Source organism: Staurois parvus, unplaced genomic scaffold, assembly GCF_062004578.1.
Source record: "Staurois parvus isolate SC_StPar_1 unplaced genomic scaffold, SC_StPar_1.0 ptg001050l, whole genome shotgun sequence".
NCBI classification, from domain to species: Eukaryota; Metazoa; Chordata; class Amphibia; order Anura; family Ranidae; genus Staurois; species Staurois parvus.
In genome coordinates, this window is record NW_028318846.1 from 25,056 (window position 1) to 45,231 (window position 20,176).

General features: G+C 41.9%; 1 protein-coding gene across 1 annotated transcript in view; it reads left to right on the forward strand.

Moving 5' to 3' along the window:
* LOC149440883 (teneurin-4) overlaps positions 1-20,176 on the forward strand; it is a gene marked incomplete at its 5' end in the record, with an annotated part of 88,252 nt that overhangs the window by 23,034 nt on the left and 45,042 nt on the right. Inside the window, 2 exons of the mRNA XM_089658017.1 lie at positions 8,608-8,840; positions 16,509-16,663. Of these exons, the coding sequence (XP_089514143.1) occupies positions 8,608-8,840; positions 16,509-16,663 (388 nt within the window). The remainder of the gene's footprint in view (positions 1-8,607; positions 8,841-16,508; positions 16,664-20,176) is intronic.

Genomic DNA, 20,176 nt, shown 5'->3' on the forward strand with positions numbered 1-20,176 from the left:
TCACTGTAATTGTGGGGGTTTGCCTGCGTTGGAGAATGCAGAGTGTGTTTCTTATTAATCAGATAGAGGCCTCGTCAGCAAGACGAGCAGTAGGAAGCAGGGCCTGCTTATGTAATTATTAGGCTAATATGCTTTTATAAGATTATTTGTATTTAGTTGCTCTTGTTCTTATATTTTAAAAAAAGGCCATAATTCCTCTATAGATAATGGTAAATGAGAAATCCATTTCAAATCTTTCCCTTTGTTTTGGATGTTTTTATACTGAAGTAATGCTTTTATGTTGGCCTTTTCTTGCATTTCATGTGCTGTTTTTATGTTGGCAATGCAATGCTGTTTGTGGCAGACTGGCAGGGTTGCTCTACTGCTTCATCCTGTATTTGCAGCGCTGTCATGGCTCATTATGTCTAAATTTAAAATACCAGATTAATGCTTGGCCTTCGAAAAAGAATGGAAAAAAGTACCTCTCCTAATGCCCAAGCTGGCAAACACCTCTTTGCGATGAACATTCATCCCCGAAATCTGCTGGAAAACACACTTCTGGCTGTGTTGATCTCCCATGTCCCCCAAAGCACTCACTGGTTCCTCTCACCAACTCTTTCATCTCTCCTGTGTCCTGTAGTGTTGGGGCAGTGACACCTGAAATCGACACTTCCGCAAGTGTCAGTTCCCTGAAATATTTCTTTATCAATGTTATGGTGCGGGCAGCATAGAAAATGTTCCTTGCAGTGGGGCCTCCAAACCTTTAACCCTTGAAGTGTGGGAGGACACCACTGCATGGGGTATTTTTTTTTTTTTCCTGGGCTTTAATTTGCAATTTTATATTTGTGACAAGGTGAATTTTAATGTTTAAATAAAGCTTTGTTTTGATGATTGTAATATATGTGCATGGAAGCAGACATATGTGCTCAGATGCTGATTTTTGCTTTGTAGTCGTCCACAGTGGTAGTGCTTTGCTGCTCCTTTTTAGAACACACGTTTTGAATAGGCTGTGGATTTGAACACCCAATAATGTTCAAGGGAAACAAAAAATATGCTAGTACATGATTAAAGTGGTGCTAAACCCAAAAGCAAACAGTTATTATGTTGCAGCTTACCAATTTTTAGATTAGTGGTGGTGGAATCTTTTTAAAATACACCCCTAAATATTAAAAGAGAGCACATCTTCATCCCATTGGCCGATGCTTTGCAAGGTGAACGAACACTTTTGAAAGTTTGCAGCTTCTTTAATACTGTAGCAATTCAACCCCATTGAGTCAGCTGGCTTATTGAAAACAACACACTCCCTGTGCGGTTGGTATCTCAGCTGCTGTGAAGCAATGAAGTTGAATGAGTCAATTACTGAGCACCCTCTAGTGGTCACTTTGCAAATCTCTATCTTTTAATAGAATAACAAAAATAACTAGAAAAGCTACAATTTCTGGGGAAATTGTCTGAAGTGGTCTTTCCTCCACCAGTAGTCTACAACTCACACTTTAGCTTTTGTCACTCTGCTGCCTGCTCACACACCTGGGTTCCTATGGCAACTCACTCTACAGCAAGGGCAGAGAAGAGCGGTTAAAAACAAACTGCTCCAACTTGCTCATTTCACTGGCGGTTGCCATCTTCAAACGGTTGTAGTTTAAAAATGATAAAGCCTACACCGAAGAGCTTTATATTGTGAGAATCACAAGACCCAGACCTACATGTAGATGCATAGTATGTCTCTGAAATATTAAAAATGAAGGCACAGTCGCAGTTTAGAAATTTCCCTTCAAATTTGAGGTGGCTAGAGTGGAGTTTCAATGAATGTCAATGGGCGGGGTGAGTTGCAAACAAATGGTCATATTGTGCAAACTATCAGGTCTATGGCTTAGCCATGGACATTGTTAGTGGCAGCAGGGATAGCTGAACATTTTGATATCAGATTTGTGTAGGTGGGCTTGAAAATGAGGGAGTGATGGCAGTTTACAAATCATGTCCTGATTTTTCTGCTCACACTCTAGCTTTTGTCAGCTCACACTCTAGTTTTGAACATTCCGCCATTCATTCCTATGGAACCAATTTCACCACAAAAACGGCGATATTTCGTAAACCATTCGGCGAAACGTTCCACAAAGTAATAGCACACCAATGGGGAACAATCCGCACGTTTCGATATATTACTGTCTATGTAGTGTAAAAACTCAGTTTTTTGGGAAAAAATACACTTTGAGTTTTAATGCCAAAAAACACAACACAATATATAACCCAATTTTTGGTCAAGTATAAAAAGATGATTTTATGCTGAGTAAATAGATACCAAACATGTCACACTTTAAAATGGGTGTGCAACAGTGACAAGCCACATACATTTTACTATCCATAGGCGACATTTTAAAAGCCTTTATAGGTTACCACTTTAGATTTAGAGAGGTCGTCTGGTGCTAGAATTACTGGCCATGATCTGACATGTGATGGTAATACCTCACATGTGTGGGACAATTGCTGTTTGTGTGCATGTGGGACCAACGCATGGATTCGCCTTTGCGTGCAAGCACGGGGGCACTTTAACCCCTTGACGCCATCACACAAATATGCGGCCTCACGGAACTGGGCTTTTTTCCGTGGGGCCGCATATTTGCGTACCTGTCTTTGTGCTCCCAGCACAAAGACTGCGGTGTCACTGAGAGCCCCGGGTCCCTTTCTAACGATCGGGACCCGGGACTCCTGATTCCGGGTCACATGATCGCTGTGATAGCCTCTGATTGGCTGTCAGTGATATGTCATTGCAGCCCAGCACTCTTGTTTTTTTCTCTCTATGAATGGAGAAGAGAGATACATTGTATCTCTAGAACTCCTGGCATAGAGAGAAAAAAAACGTTTGTAAAAAAAAAAAAAATTATTATTTAAATAATTATTTAAAAAACAAATAAAGAAAAAATACCTAGATCAAGGTTTGATCTAGTTCAGTGCCAGGGTTATTGTTTGGGTCAAGGTCAGGGTCAAAGGTCAGGATTTAAATAAAATTGGTGTTAGTTAGTGTCAGTGTGTTTTAGGTCAAATAAAAAAATAAAAACAAAATGTGCACTATTTTTTCTGGGCTGTACTACGGGTACAAACAACAAATAACACACACATGTATGGTATCACTGCAATCGTCAAGAGCTGGAGAATTTATTTTGGATTGTTCTTTGGTGGTAGGTTATAGTAGTAACAACAAACACACAGCTAAATAAAAAAAATTTTTTTTTTTTTTACTATTTTGGGCCAGTTTTCTTTTGATGATAAAAAAAAATCAGGAGATATCCGTTACCATTTACCACCAAATGAAAGCCCAATTTGTCCTGAAAAAAACACAGTATAATTAACCTGGATGTACAAAGTAGTTGTGATATGTACGGTTTTACTAACACATGTCACAGTTGCAAAATTCTGCCTAGGTATTTAGATTTGTTTTACCCTTAGGCATGAAGGGGTTAATATTTCTATTTTTTAATTTTTTTTATTTTTACACTGTCTCTTTAAAAAAAACCTTGATCACTTTTATTGCTGCCAGAAAGAATGCAAACATCCCTTGTGACAGCAATAGGCATGTGACAGGTACTCTTTGTTAGAGTTCTTAGGTCAATAAAACCCCAAATCCTTCCTCTGCCCTTAAAAGCATTTAAGATTGGTGTGATTAAATGATTTTCGCTTTTTAAAAATGGCCGTGTTTATTTCCGTGTAAACTGGAAGTGATGTCAGGTCATCGCTCCCAGGTTAATATATCATAGAGCCAAACAAAGCTGATCTGTTCTTTGTTCGGTTCTGTGATCAGCCGGCGGAAGGTCCATCGGAACTCCTGGTGGGACTGGAGATCCCGGTAAAGGTGGTGTGCGGGACGTTCCCTCCCACTGCTTGTAATAGCAATCAAGCAGCTAGTTAGCTGCTGCACTTGCTTTTACAAGAGAGGACCACCAGCTCTAAAAAAAAAAAAAAAAAATGGTACCAGGATGATGCTGCTAGCATCATTCCAGTACAACTACTTGAAGTCCAGTGATGTACCAGGGGAATGTGAACTTCTATGAATTATGCAATTTTTTTTCTTTTACGTGTGTAATAATTCAAAGCGTGTGCTCACTAAAAATATGTTCCTTTAATTGTAGATAGGGGATTATGCTGGCTGAACTGGTGAGATGTGCCCTATTGTAATTAATCATCAGTAGAGATTGTGATACCCCTGTATAGGTCTTGGCGTAACCCACTTTGTCACCAGATTAGCATCCTGCATGTCGTTGTGGATAGAAGGAAGGATGGGATGGTTACGTCACCCAGACCCCTTATAGTTGGAATCCCCTCATTTAAGATGGAGGATGGCTGCTTAATTGCCCAGCTCACTGCGATATCTTCTGTAGGACATGATTGATGAGGGTGCTGCTTCTCATTTCTCCTACCTCTGTGAAATGGCAATGAGCTGAAATATTAAACCCTCGATTACAATGTGTCTTTCATGGGTACTTAGCTCCTTCGCCATTTTATTTAAGAAATATTGATGGATGGGTGTAATATTTCCTTGTCATTAGAAAGTCACTACTATGAAATCCACCAGTCTTGACTAGCAGTGTATTAGGCAAGTATACCGATGGATGCTCCTATTCAGCATTGGTCACACAGTGTTTTGGAAATTCTACTCATTGCCAAGGATGAGTTTAACATTTCATGGGTCCCTCACGATTCTGACCCTTGTTTTGACCCTTGAGAGAGGAGGTGTCAAGGCAGCTAAATTCTTATGGTACAAAAACAAATCCAAAGGCAAGGACTAGAACAGATTAGTTTTTAGTCAAAAGTTGGAGAATCTCATATTACTTGAAGCCAATTTAAAGGTTTAAACTGTCCATACACATTTAGATTGTCATCCAGTCTGTGGGTTGAACAAAGATACCTAACAGATTCATCCATACTTGCTATATGTACAAATATAAATGGGCCAATCTCTCTCTTTGCCTATTCATACTCAAATAGTACCTACATCTTATTTTCCACTTGGCTCCAATGATTTTTCAGTGAAGGGATGTTGGATGGGAGGAAGCCATTTGGGCCACCCACTGAGCAACCTTAGGCCGATTCCTCAGAAACCAAAGAAATTTATATAGTGTACGGGCAGCTTTAGCCTGACTTCTTTTTCAGTGTCTCTAGCTGCTAGATCTCCCACAACAATTTCCATAATTTTCTAACTTTTTGTGTGGAATCCTAATCTTCAGTGTAACATAATTTAAAGAAAAAAAAAAAAACCTCCAACATAAGACTTGAAAGTACAACTAAAGGCTCAATGTCTCTATGTTATCTGAAGTGTGCAACTTCTCAACAGTGGCCATCAGAAGGTAATATCATGCCCCAAATCTTGGATACCTCTCTAATTCTTGCAAATTGTAGTCCCAAAGTTCTGATTACCGCTTCTTGAGTCCGAAGGGAGTAGTGGATGGGATTGTCCACTCTCCCCATAATATCTGGAAGCCCATCTGTTTCATAAGTGGTGGGTCAGATGAGACAGTGGTGAGTGGGAAAGGGGTTAAGGGCCTCAAGCCAAATAATAAAGTTTTGGCTGTAGCTACGTTTTATAAAATCATGTTTAGTGCCAGATTCCCTAGAAAGATTAGAGGCTAAAGATCTCAAGACATCATCCTCTAATAAGAAGCTTATTTTTATCCAAAACTATTAATTTATTTTTGGGTGAGCTTTGGTGAAATAAATGATAGGTATTAGATTCAGCACTTCAGTAGGAGATCAGGGCACCAGGGGAGTACTGGAAAGGTAAGTATTAGTAGGTGGTGGTGGGGTGGCCAATCAAGAGAGCCTGTCACTTTGCTCTGAATGCCCACACCCGTGTGTTCCTTTTAAATGATGACATACAGGGAAGTCTGAGACCATCATTTCTAGGATGATGGAGATGACTTTGCTCGGGGGAATGAGGGCAATTAGGAGGAAGTCCCAGGGTATAAAGGTAGGGTGCATTAAGGCAAACCTCAAGGGGAAGACTCTAAAATGTTTCTTTGGAATTGTGTTGCTTTAAGGAAAAAAAAAATTAAAGTATATTCAATTCACTTTGTGGGCCCAAAATGACTTTTTAAACCTAGATATTACCATATAAAAGTAGCAGCGACTGTAGTATCAAAGGAGCATCATCACTGTGCTGTAAACAGCCTGGGCAGAGAGCAGAGCTTTAGGTGGAACCCAGCAGCTACAGGAGTGGGCGAGTACAAGACCAGACATCCCACACAAAAAATAGAGCAGCAGTGACAAGTCTTTATTACAGGAAGCTCCTACATAGAGTAACATGCTATGTTGCTGCATAGATCTGTAAGACGTGTACACCAATATTCATACATTGGGCTTTTTTTCTTATAGAATAGGTGCAGGTACTCCTCCCCTCCAAGCCACCCCTCAACTCCACGCCCTACTCACCTCCGAGCACAGTTTCTTGGTTCCACCCCCTACATACCTCCTAGTACTGCCCCTTTTTACAGAATACAGAACCAAGTATCATTTTGTAATTTGTATGGAATCTGCTGATAATAACAAGAAAAGCAATAAAAGAGATCCCTTGCAGCCAGCAACAATAGACCGTCCCAGTAACAATTTACCCCCACAACAATAGATCCCCAGCAACAATAGATCTACCCCAGCAATAAAAGGTCCACACCAGTAATAATAGACCCCTGACAGCCACAATATATCTCCCAGCAGCCAGCATCAGTAGACCCTCCAGCGGCCAGCATCAGTAGACCCTCCAGCGGCCAGCATCAGTAGACCCTCCAGCGGCCAGCATCAGTAGACCCTCCAGCGGCCAGCATCAGTAGACCCTGCAGCGGCCAGCATCAGTAGACCCTGCAGCGGCCAGCATCAGTAGACCCTGCAGCGGCCAGCATCAGTAGACCCTGCAGCGGCCAGCATCAGTAGACCCTGCAGCGGCCAGCATCAGTAGACCCTGCAGCGGCCAGCATCAGTAGACCCTGCAGCGGCCAGCATCAGTAGACCCTGCAGCGGCCAGCATCAGTAGACCCTGCAGCGGCCAGCATCCGTAGACCCTGCAGCGGCCAGCATCCGTAGACCCTCCGGCGGCCAGCATCCGTAGACCCTCCGGCGGCCAGCATCCGTAGACCCTGCGGCGGCCAGCATCCGTAGACCCTCCGGCGGCCAGCATCAGTAGACCCTCCAGCGGCCAGCATCCGTAGACCCTCCAGCGGCCAGCATCCGTAGACCCTCCAGCGGCCAGCATCAGTAGACCCTTCAGCAGCCAGCAACAATGGACCCTTTGCTTAACAGCAGAACCCTTCCAGCAACATAAGACCTCCAGTGCCAATACGTCCCCCACCAGCTACAATAGACCCCCCACAACAATAGATCCCCCAGTGACAATAGAGCTATCAAAAATAGACCCTCCAGTACACCCCTGCCACCCTTTCCATTACATAAATTCAGTGCTGGAGTTGCTGGTTCTGCTTTCCCCCACAATCCTGCTGAAAATAAAGTCTTCACATAAGAATACACATACCGCTTGTTGACAATACTTATCCTGGAGTTGAGCGTTACGTTAATAAAAGGTATTAGAACATTCATAACTTGCATTAGATGAATAACATACCAAGGATAGATAATTGCTGAGCCTAAAAGCCTCACCGTCACACTAAAATCGGCCGTAGTACAGAGCAAATAACATTGCCATTGCCTTTGCCTAATAATTTCCCATTACCCATCCGGAGGTCTTTAGAAGGTTAGGACCCAGCGGTATGAAAAGCCTTGCTTTGGAACAAGAGTATTTAAGTGTCCCCAGCACGCAGCCTGTGTGGTTTCAACCCTCGCTGAACTCCATTTGTGTTGGTGTGCTCAGGAAGTGGTTTAAATACTGTTGTGGGATTTATCAAGTTCACCTAGTTTCAGAAGTCAAATCTCTTGTACACTCCGAAAGTCTAGTTCATGTACAATAAAACTCTGCGTGATCCTGTTTAGTCACAGGGAGGTTCTGTTGTGGTCTTGTATATCAGTTTAATTACTCCATTCCAGCTGTCTTGTTATTTCATGTTGTAACGGCTTGTTTATCCTTAAAATTATTTGCGTTCAGACGTAACACTGTTCTTTCATTATATGCTAGTTGTTAGGAGGCCATTGAGCTTCTTCCAATGAAATGGTTGCAATAGTTTTTACTTTTGAGTTGCCATTGAATTAAAAATCCAGCCAATATTTTTGGTTTTAGTTTTGGATAGAGTACCAAGGAGATTTTTTTTACATTTTCTGTCCACAGATACACAATAGGAAATTGGTGGAAATCTCTCCACAAACGAAGGTAAAAACCCACCTTTGACCGTTGTCACTGGAAGAGGTGTCCGAAATGCAATTCCCCTTGCCTCCTTTTCCCACCAGTTTGGATTCCCTCTTTGTTAGCTGAAGGTTCCACCTCGCCTTTCAGCATGCATGTTTTAATCCAGTATGAAGACATTGTTACAGTCTAGCTTTGAATAAAAATTTTATGGTTTATAAAAACAAAAACAAGTTTTCTATATTTGCTTGGAGTCCTTCTCTATGAAGGCAGAGAGAAAATAATGAGGTCAAAGTTTAGTAATATCGTTGTGTCTCCAGATTTCCACCTTGACATATGCCTTCCACTTATTGCAGCCACAGCCCGGCACATAAATATTACCTGGCCACAGACCCAGTCACGGGCGCCATCCTTCTCTCTGACACCAACAGTCGCCGGGTCTACAGAGTCAAGTCTACCACTGTGGTGAAGGATGTTGTGAAGAATTCGGAAGTGGTGGCTGGCACAGGAGATCAGTGCCTTCCGTTTGATGACACGCGTTGCGGTGATGGCGGGAAAGCCACGGAAGCTTCGCTCAACAATCCTAGAGGTAATGTGTTCACAAAGTTCCAGAAATATAACTGCTCATTATACCTGATTCTGGAAAGCCTAGTATCTCCAGCCAAGACTTACATTTCTAATGTGGGTACCTGGTGGCTTCTCATGGGCTTGGGTAGATGGGTATTTTCTTCTTGCATTTAAAGCTCCCATCAATCCTACCTTAGGGTATTCACATTTAAAGCCTAAATGTAGTTGTTTTGTTTTTAATCGGCACAAGGGACAGTATTTACCTTGAATGAGAGGTGTTCCTTGTGTTGGTGCCTGCTGTCTTAGCTGAAATAGTCCATCCTCTTCCTTCCAACCCCCAATGCAAAAATATTTCAGTTTTATTGGGTTTATGCAGCCACTGAACCTGTCATCGGCACTTGTCAACTATGCCCACCCTTTCTGCTCCATTCCTCCATTCATAGAAACTGTATTATAGCTTCCAACAATAAAAAGTGCTCTATTAAAGGAGGTGGGAGGATGAACGAAAGGTCCACCTCTTCCATTACTAGAAAGCTTTTCATTGCTGGAAGTTATAGTACAGCTTCTATGAAGGGAAGAGGGGAGTCGAAAGGACAGGCAAAGTTGACACTCCTGAGAAGGCCTAACTGGTCCATTGGCACATATTAATCCCTGCAGCAGCAGAAGATTATGGCATGGGGGGGTGGAGCAAAGGGTGGAAGATTTCAATTAAGACAACAGCCACCAGCACAAGGGACACTTCTCATTCACAGTAAGTACTATCCCCTGTGCTGATTTATAAATACACAAATAACAAAATATAGGCTTTTATGGGTAGTATGGAAGACCACTTTGAAATTGCGTTTAGCATGCTTTTGTGTTTCTTTGGCTACAGCAGGTCCTATTGAGATGCATTTTCATTGCAGACTTAGTAGATAAAATTCAGCCTTGTGCTGCCTTGAAAGCAGGTGTTCAATCAGTGCTACTCTTGAATGCAAAGGGGCATTGAGGAACACAGGTCATGCTGGTTGAAGAATGGGTTATCCTGGGCCATCCTAAAGATTTTTCATTTACCAGTGTCTAATCATCCTGTTGTTGGCAGTATAACCCAACAGTTAATGATTTCCTTTGTCCCTCAATGGACTCCCAAGAAAAGGATTTTACGGTGAGTACAAAAATCCTATTTTGTGCCTGTTTACCTTTTTATGGGTCATAAGGTGTAGATCCAGTAAGGTTTATTTCTCAGGTTTCCATTCAGTCTCTTCACAAAGTGCCAGGAGGGCTCACATTCACATACAAAAAAGATGTACTTAATGCACCATAAACTGCTCCTTCCCCGCCAAAAAAAAAAGAAAATCTCTCGATGTAGCTGTCTTCAATCATTCCCAAACCACAAGTGCCTTTTAAATCAAGCCATATGAAGCCTCGACTACATTTTCATAATTTAATTGTACTCCTTGTCCACAGCTAATGTCTCCTCCATATGCAAAATTGCACGTTCTGAATTTCTATTTCCAAAGGGATCGTTTTCAGGAAAGAAGTTCTCCGCAAGACTTTGTCATGGCAGCGAACCGTGACTCGGGTCCAGAGCAGAAAGTCTCAGGATTAAGGAACTCGATATTACAGCGCCCTGTCCCGTGTCATTCTTTATCCACATTTTTAGATTAATAGATTGCAGACCTTTTTTTTTTTTTTTTTTTCCTTTTATAGATACAGTTATTGTGTTTTATAAGGATCATATTAAAGGTTCTATGTACAGATAATCGCATGATTTATGCATGGGCAGCTCAGAGAGGTTCGCTCGTTGCCAGGTAAGAAGCATTTAATGCAAAAGAGATGTATTGTATCTCTTCTATGATACACGGCCTTCCTGCTAGCAATTTGGGGGTTTATTTTGTGTCCGATTCCACATACAGTACATGCAACCTTCTTATTTTTTTCATTGTCTTCTTATGCGTACTTTGAATTAATCAGCATTCCGACCACTTGAAAGAGAACGTGACAACAGCGTACAAAAATTGCAAGTAAAAGCACTGAAAACCAAGTATTTTAAATGCTTACTTGCAGCTTTTTCCCTTCCATAAATAATTTTTATTCACTTTCCTAGAAAATGTAACTATTCCAAAAGAGAGTCAAATACTTAGTACAGCCCCCTCCTTCCTTGCTTGTCATAGCCTTTTATTCTTCTGGGTGTTACTGCCTGTGTTGGCCCAGATCCTCTGCTCCTCCCCTTACCTCTCTACATACTTTTTTTTGTAATTGCTGAGGAAGGAGAGAAGGGGAATACTATAGAGCAGCCTTTCTCAACCCTTTTACCCCACAGGAACCCCCAAAATAATCTTCCAGTCTCCTAGACCCCTACTAAAACCAATTCATTGGTAGTCAGTGGGGAAAATGCCCCTTACGTTGGTGGCCAGTAGGAAGAATCCCCTTTACATTGGTGGCCAGTAGGAAGAATGCCCTTTACATTGGTGGCCAGTAGGAGGAATGGCCTTACATTGGTGGTCAGTAGGAAGAATGCCCCTTTACATTGGTGGCCAGTAGGAAGAATCCCCTTTACATTGGTGGCCAGTAGGAAGAATCCCCTTTACATTGGTGGCCAGTAGGAAGAATCCCCTTTACATTGGTGGCCAGTAGGAAGAATCCCCTTTACATTGGTGGCCAGTAGGAAGAATGGCCTTACATTTGTGGCCAGTAGGAAGAATGCCCCTTTACATTGGTGGCCAGTAGGAAGAATGCCCCTTACATTGGTGGCCAGTAGGAAGAATGCAGCTTACAATGGTAGCCAGTAGGAAGAATTCCCCTTACATTGGTGGCCAGAAGAAAGAGTGCCCTTTACATTGGTGGCCAGTAGGAAGAATTCCCCTTACATTGGTGTCCAGTAGGAAGAATGCCTCTTTACATTGGTGGCCAGTAGGAAGAATTGCCATTTACATTGGTGGCCAGTAGGAAGAATTGCCCTTTACATTGGTGGCCAGTAGGAAGAATTGCCCTTTACATTGGTGGCCAGTAGGAAGAATTGCCCTTTACATTGGTGGCCAGTAGGAAGAATTGCCCTTACATTGGTGGCCAGTAGGAAGAATTGCCCTTACATTGGTGGCCAGTAGGAAGAATTGCCCTTACATTGGTGGCCAGTAGGAAGAATTGCCCTTACATTGGTGGCCAGTGGGAAGAATGCCCCTCTTAAAGTGGTGAACAGAATGCCACCCTTAAAGACAACTAAAAAGATAATTTGTTTCATGCTGCTGGCTTTGTCAAGTGGCGTTGGCCTGGGAATTAGGCATGCACCATCAAATGGTAGGTTAATCATCTCCTAGGAGGAACCCTGGGCTTCTATAGAACCCTGGTTGAAAGGCTGCTGTAGAGTGTCACTTAAGTGACAGTTCTGACTCTCCTGGGGCTGCTGACTTCACATCCAAGATGGTGGCACCCAGAAGCTGTCTCAGAGCTTTTGGATGTGTACACAAGCGAGGATTTTACAGGTAAATAAGAATAAAATATCTTAAATGTACATCAAATCTTATGGGATGATCTTTGTTTGAAATGGATGGTTGATGACAGTGTCTTCTTAAAGCTGTTCCAAAAGCTGAAGATTTTTTTACTTTCATGCAGTCCCCAGTCCCACCTTATACTTACCAGAGCCCAATCTCAATCCAGTGCTATGCACGAGAGCAGCAGCTCTCTGCTTTCTCCCTCCTCATGGCTCAGAGACAGCAGTGGGAGCCATTGTGTCCCGTTGGTGTCAATCACAGCCAATAAGGAGGGGGGGTGGAGCTGAGCCATGCTCTGTGTGGACACAGAGCCAGTTCAGGAGTGAGCCCAGTCGAGTGCCCCCAAGCAGGCAGGTTGCTTTGGGGGAACTTAGCAGGGTGGGGGCAGGAGCGCCAGTGGGGGATTTGAAAAGAGGAGGATTGGGCCTGCTCTGTGCAAAGAGGAAGTAAGCAAGGAAGATTTTTGTTGAAATGAATAGTCTGGCAGCAGGGTCTCTTTTCGAGTTCCCATCATTGACATTCATAGTTAAATGAGAACTCCAACAAAACAGCTAAACACATGTAGCCTGATCAACACACACAAGGCTAAGCTAGAGATCCATTTATTTTATTTTTTTTTCCCGATGGATAATTTATTTCATCCCTATGTAGACACTTCCCTCTTTTGTCTTCCAGTAGATTAATTATATGAACAGAGAGTTGATCTTACATTAATCTTTGAGCCTCTAGCATGTCTTAGATGTGAAGGAATTATTTATCATGTTAGGAACGCTGGGGGAAAAAAAAAACACACACAGTCTCATGACCTCCTGCTTCTTTGAGGCTTAGAGTCTCCCCTCTCTTCCCAACTGCATCCTAAGATTTATTTGGACCCGCGGCCATCACCAATGCTGCATCCTAAAATTTATTTGGACCCGCAGCCATCACCATTGCTGCATCCTAAGATTTATTTGGACCCGCGGCCATCACCAATGCTGCATCCTAAAATTTATTTGGACCCGCAGCCATCACCATTGCTGCATCCTAAGATTTATTTGGACCCGCAGCCATCAGCAGTGCTGCATCCTAAGATTTATTTGGACCCGTGGCCATCACCAATGCTGCATCCTAAGAATTATTTGGACCCGCAGCCAACACCAGTGCTGCATACTAATATTTATTTGGACCTGCAGCCATCAGCAGTGCTGCATCCTAAGATTTATTTGGACTCGCAGCCATCAGCAGTGCTGCATCCTAAGATTTATTTGGACCCGCAGCCATCAGCAGTGCTGCATCCTAAGATTTATTTGGACCCGTGACCATCACCAATGCTGCATCCTAAGATTTATTTGGACCTGCAGCCATCACCAGTGCTGCATCCTAAGATTTATTTGGAACCGTGGTCATCACCAGTGCTGCATACTAAGATTTATTTGGACCCGCGGCCATCACCAGTGCTGCATACTAAGATTTATTTGGACCCGCGGCCATCACCAGTGCTGCATCCTAAGATTTATTTGGACCCGCAGCCATCACCAGAGCTGCATCCTAAGATTTATTTGGACCTGCAGCCATCAGCAGTGCTGCATCCTAAGATTTATTTGGACCTGCAGCCATCAGCATAGCTGCATCCTAAGATTTATTTGGACCCGCAGCCATCACCAGAGCTGCATCCTAAGATTTATTTGGACCTGCAGCCATCAGCAGTGCTGCATCCTAAGATTTATTTGGACCTGCAGCCATCAGCATAGCTGCATCCTAAGATTTATTTGGACCCGCGGCCATCACCAGCACTTACCAGTCCATAGTCCTATATGTTGGACCAGATCCTCTGTTCAGGCGACGTGTCTGCATTATCATCAGCACAACCTCAGGAAGGACTTGTTTCTTGTTGTCGGCTCCATTTGCACTTAAGACATTCTAATCATTATGTGCTAAAAACTGACTTTGGAAATCACACAAAGGCAATTAACACAACACAGCAACTAAATGACATTGCTTTATGTCAAAGGGATAGAGAACAACTTCTATTTAAACTGTCTTTTATAAGATTCTTTATTTAGGAAGAGTAACACAAGTAATTATCGAGGGGAGCGGAGAAATAAATATAGAATTATCATTAATTCGAACGTGGTCACGGATATAAGTGAAATCGGCTGCTGTTACGGTCTTATTGTTCCCTCTTCATTTATTGGATGCTTCGAGAGAGCGTTGAATCATTTAAAAAACTACATAGAACCAATCACTGATAGTCTTGTTAAGATGAGGCATAGAGAAGTGACCGTGTGCAAAATGACCCTGCTGGAGACTCTTGGATATCCGGCTCCTCTGCTCCCAGTTCCAGATCTGCTGTTAAAGTGGGTGTAAACCTCTGCCTTGAAATATGAACAAAGTATATCCTTCTGTAGTGTTTGCGTGTCTCAATCCAGGGCACAAAGTGTCATTTCTGTCCGCTTCCTCATTCCTCTGCTGTTTGCATGAGTCACCTCTGACTGAAGTTTCCTGACACCAAGAGAAAAAAGTTGACAGAGAAGCGAGCTCCAGAACACAAATTGTGATTGACAGCCTCAGCCCTGTTCCTGGGTGCTGTGTGATAGACATGTGCAGAAGGAAAAATTTGTTTAATTTTGGGTCAGTTTAAGTTGCTAATTTAATTTAGTTGCATTCGTAACAAAATTCATTTGTATTCAGAATTCAAATCGAAAATATTTAATCAGTCCGAATTCATTGCGAAGAATAGCGAGTGTTGTAGTCTATTCAAATTTCAGGAAAAATGTTATATTTTATTCTATTTTTTATTCTATTCTAATCTAATCTAGTTTTTCTATTCTTTCATATTCTACTTTTTTCTATTCCGTTCCTTTCTTTTCTATTCTATTCTTTCATGTTCTACTTTTTTCTGTTCTTTTCCTTTCTTTTCTGTTCTGTTCTTTCATATTTTACTTTTTTCTGTTCTATTCCTTTCTTCTCTTTTCTGTTCTATTCTTTCATATTCTACTTTTACTATTCTGTTCCTTTCTTTTCTATTCTGTTCTTTCATATTCTACTTTTTCTATTCTGTTCCTTTCTTTTCTATTTTATTCTATTCTTTTATATTCTATTCTCTTCTGCTTTATCCTATTCTTTTCAAAATTTGAACTTTGGAAGACAGATATATTGTTTCTTTTTTATTTTATTTTTTTTATTTCGTTTACATTTTTTTCCAATCTATTCCTTTATTTTCTATTCTATTCTTTTATATTGCATTCTTTTATATTCTATCCTATTGTGTTTTAAAAATTCTAATTTCGGGAGACCGCTATATTGTAACAATAATACATAGTCTTTGAAGGAAATCAGGAATAGGTTTATATTATAAATTTGTTTTCAAATTTTGGATGAAATTTTGTTTCGTTATTTCGGATTCGTTTAAATAAATTACTATTGCAGTTTGGACATTTTGGATACATCTGAATCTTAGAATAATGAAAATTCCAACCAAATTTCAATTCAGAACGAAACGAGCTGCATGTGTCTAGTGTGCGAAGGGGGATGTGTCCCTTCCAATCAGCTCTCTCGCACTGATATCTGCAGGATGGCTTCAGCGCTCCACTATCTGCTTTTTGAAAGCTCAGACAAGCTGTATAATTTCTGGACTTTGAATGGCTGAAGAGGAGGGAAGGCTGCATATAACCAGGTAGAACCTCTTCTCTGTCCATCACCTGAGGCCAGTCACTTCACTGGGTATATGTAAGGGTTTACAACCACTTTAAGCTCTTCAGGGAAAATGCATCCAATGAGCATTCTGCACAGAATGTGTCGTGTTCAGTAAAGTTTATGTAAGCATCCTTTTTTGGCATCCCTCCTTAAATACGTATGGTTGTACACAGGGGCGGACTGACAACTCATGGGGCCCCTGGGCAATAGGGGATCATGGGGCCCCTGTGTCCTTGCCCAAACTCAAAAAAGCCTATGAAAAAGGTACCAGGGGCATCTCATGGGGCCCCCTACTGACCCTGGGCCCTCGGGCAGTACCCGAGTTTCCAAATGGTCAGTCCGCCCCTGGTTGTACAGAGACGACTGCCTGCTTGGAAAACATTGTAACCCTGCTGACATTGTACACCTAGGAAATGCATATTATAACTTCTTGAAGTGACACTTTTTTATTTTATATTTTGACAGGTATTTCCCATTTTAAAACTTGCCAAAACGTTAAGTTGCCTGCAGAGCTCACAATCTAACCTCAATCCCTCCCTCCCCAGGCATCACCGTTGACAAGTTCGGCCTGATCTACTTCGTTGATGGCACCATGATACGCAGAATCGACCAAAATGGCATCATCTCCACTTTGCTCGGCTCCAATGACCTGACTTCGGCCAGACCGCTGAGCTGCGACTCCGTCATGGACATTTCCCAGGTATGCCACAATGGTCGGTTTGATCTTTGGGTTTCACAAGCGAACCAGATGAACTCACTCTGGCTCTGCAACGTTCCCCCCTCCCATCCCAAAATTTGCAGCAGCCAAAATGTAAGAGGATTTGGGTCGTATCAGATTGCAAATTAGTTGCAGTCGGAGTCACGCTGTGCTTTAAAGAGCTCAGGATAAAAAAAAAACAAGTTGGCGTTTGTTTTTGCTTATTAGACTACAGATAAGTCTGGACCACGAAGGATATAGTTTAAGGCAAGCTGTTTCATCTAGTGCTGAAAAGTCCGCTCCTCCTTCAGATCCTGCTGCTGAGCGACGCACACTGGCAATTTAAAAGGCCAGGGAAGATAAATTGCTAGTTGATCTGTAGCAAAGATTTTAGAAGGAACCTTTTTTTCTTTTGTTTGGGGGAACTTGTACATATGATTGAAGTCTGCTTAACCACTTCAAGTCCAGACGCTTTCACCCCCTGCCTTTCCAGGCCAATTTTTCAGCTTTCAGCGCTATCACACTTTGAATGACAATTGCGCGGTCATGCAACACTACCCATATGATTTTTTTTAGCATTTTTTTGAGACAGATAAAACTTTATTTTGGTGGTATTTATTCACCAGTGAGATTTTTATTTTTTTGCTATATAAATGAAAAAGTCCAAACATTATGAAAAAAAAAAGTGTTTTTATTATAAAATTTAGCAAATAAATAATCTTTCTTTATAAATCTTGCCCAAAATGTATTCATCTATCTTTTTAGTAAAAAAAATATATATAACCCAAATTAGTTTATAACCAAAAATTATAATTTTTCAAAAAAATTTGACAATTTAATTTTTTTTATACTATTTGTTGCTTTTTTTTTTTTACATACTGTCACCCTAGCAGTACAGTGTCACCATAGTGACACTGTACTACTTGGGGGGGTGATGATTTTTTTTTTTTCTTAAATTGATTTGTTTTACACCCATAAAGGCTGTTAAAGCAATAATTTCTTTCTCTTTGGCTGCATTCTTGCAGCCATTGAGAAATACTGTGTGAGTCACATCTTGTCACATGGTACAAGGCTGTTGTGTATAGCCTTGTACCATGTGATCTCTGTGATCATTCACAGATTTCACTAGTAGTAAGCAATGATGTCAGAAGTGACATCTTGCTTACTACTATTTATGTGATCCCTGATTGGCCAGTCAGTGATCACATGATCAGGACCTCACACAGAGGTCCCGTACAGCGATCGGTGTTCCGCTATGTCTGGAGGACACAGCGGGCACCGGATCAAGGTGCTGCATGCTCCCAGGGAGCGCACCCAGGCAGGGAGGACGTTTATAAGCGGCCACCCGCTTCTGCAATGCTCCCGTGCGGCCATTTATATACATGGGCCGGACGGGAAGTGGTTAATGGACAAGTGCACTTTAAAACAAAATGCATTTATACTTATTTGACCCCCTTCTTCAGCCTTAAAATAATTTTCCCCTCCTCATGTGAATACTGAATAATTTTCCCCTCCTCATGTGAATACTGTCCTCAGTCTGATGCGGTTTGGCTACATCCAGTGGTCCAAGTCTTCAGTGCCGTGGCCGCGCCTGCTCCATAGACTCCTAAGGAATCATCTCCATACTCAGAACCCAGCCCCAATAAAGCGAATCTAAAATCTGCTATACTTATCTCCCATCAATGGTCTGAGGTCCTTTACCAGCACCTTCTATCCATCTTCTTCTGGGTGTTGGGATGCGGATGTCTCCATTGGCCGTAGGCTTGCCATTTCATCCCTTTAAAACCGAACATATATTAATTACATAGGTTCTGTGGGTGATTAAGGTGGTAATTAAATTCACCTAGTGCCTTTTCTGCATTAATAATGCACTATTAATAATAGTGTAATTAATATATGTTCGGTTTTAAAGGGATGAGATGGCAACCTTAATTGGCCGTGCTATATGACGTCACTCCTGTGCACGTGCAGGAGTTCGGTTACCCCCGGCACACGGGATCTGGGTCGGGATATAATTTGAACTGCACATGCTAAAGAAGACTGAGAGCAGGTAGGTATATTTTATTGCAGAAAAAGACATTGCATGACGCTTCTGCATTAAAGGGCCCTCCTGCTCGTAGGTTTTTTTTTTTTTTCAATAATTTTTATTGTATTTGAAAAATAATTACAAAGATACAGAAAATTAACAAATCCAAAAAACAAAAATATTCAAGTAAAAATATAATAAACAGCAATTGGGCTGGGTGCTAAATTGCACAATGGAAACAAACCATTCTAGTGCTGCTGTATAGTCCCTTTTGGGAGTGGAAGTACAAAAGTATAAAAGCAGGAAAACAGAGCACTAGAAGATGGGGAAATGATACGTGTGGATAATGCCCAAAGATAGTCCTAACATGGTTCAGTCCAACAGTTAAAAATGTATTCCACCACTTCCCAACCAGGCCATAGTCAAAAGACGTCCTCGGGTTGGAAGTAGATTACCAGGGTTATGGCTGGACACTGGTCATGTCATCGCTTATTAGCTGCCATTCTATTACATAGACTCATAGGTAGCTTATAAAGGAAACCGACCTAATCTCACCAAAATGATGGTAGTGTCTCCTGATGGAATGTGGAGGTAGATGGCATGGCCACACATATACCAGGCTGGATTTCCGTGGATATGTGCACCGGGTGTTTAGAAGCTGGACCCTCCAGACGTAGAGCTCCTGTACCGGTGCTGCTGTTCTACTTGGATGCTTGTGGGAGGAGAACCACGAAGATGGCCACAGACACCGATACTTCAAGCCGGAAGTGATGTCACCACTGAGTCGGATGTGACATCCATGGTAATCCCTTGATAAAGAAGCATTTGTTTTGAAACGTGTTATCTAGTATCCTCTTGGTTCCCTGCAGCCACCATCCCCATGACCAGGGCACCGTGGACGTCACATATCCATGGTAATCCAGCCTGGTATATGTGTAGCCGTACCATCTACCTCCATATTCCATCAGGAGACGCTACCATAATTTAGGTGAGATTAAGCTGGTTTTCTTTGAGTTACCTATGAGTCTGTGTAATCGAATGGCGGTTATTAACCGATGACATGACCAGTGTTATTACACTTTTTTTTATTATGCTTTTAAAAAATCACCACATTTTTAACTGTTGGACTGAACCATGTTAGGACTATTTTTGGGCATTCTCCATATGTATCATTAGCAGAAGACCATTTGCAAGTAAAAATATAACAATCAGCAACAGTGCATGGTGAAACGTGACGGCCCGTTGACTGCATAGTGTTGCTGAAGAGCTAACATTAGATATATTATTCCGATGATGCATCGTAGAAGAGAGGTCAGATATGCAGCATACGCAATGAGTTTGAACCAGCAAACAGAGAGAAAAGGAGTAAAAACTATAGAAAAGGAGGAGAGTTAAAGAGAGGGCGGGGGATCCAGCCGGGGGGGAGTCAAGTAGCGGGTTTAGCACTAAGCCCAAGTAGACCATAGATGATGGAAGGAGAGAAAATCACT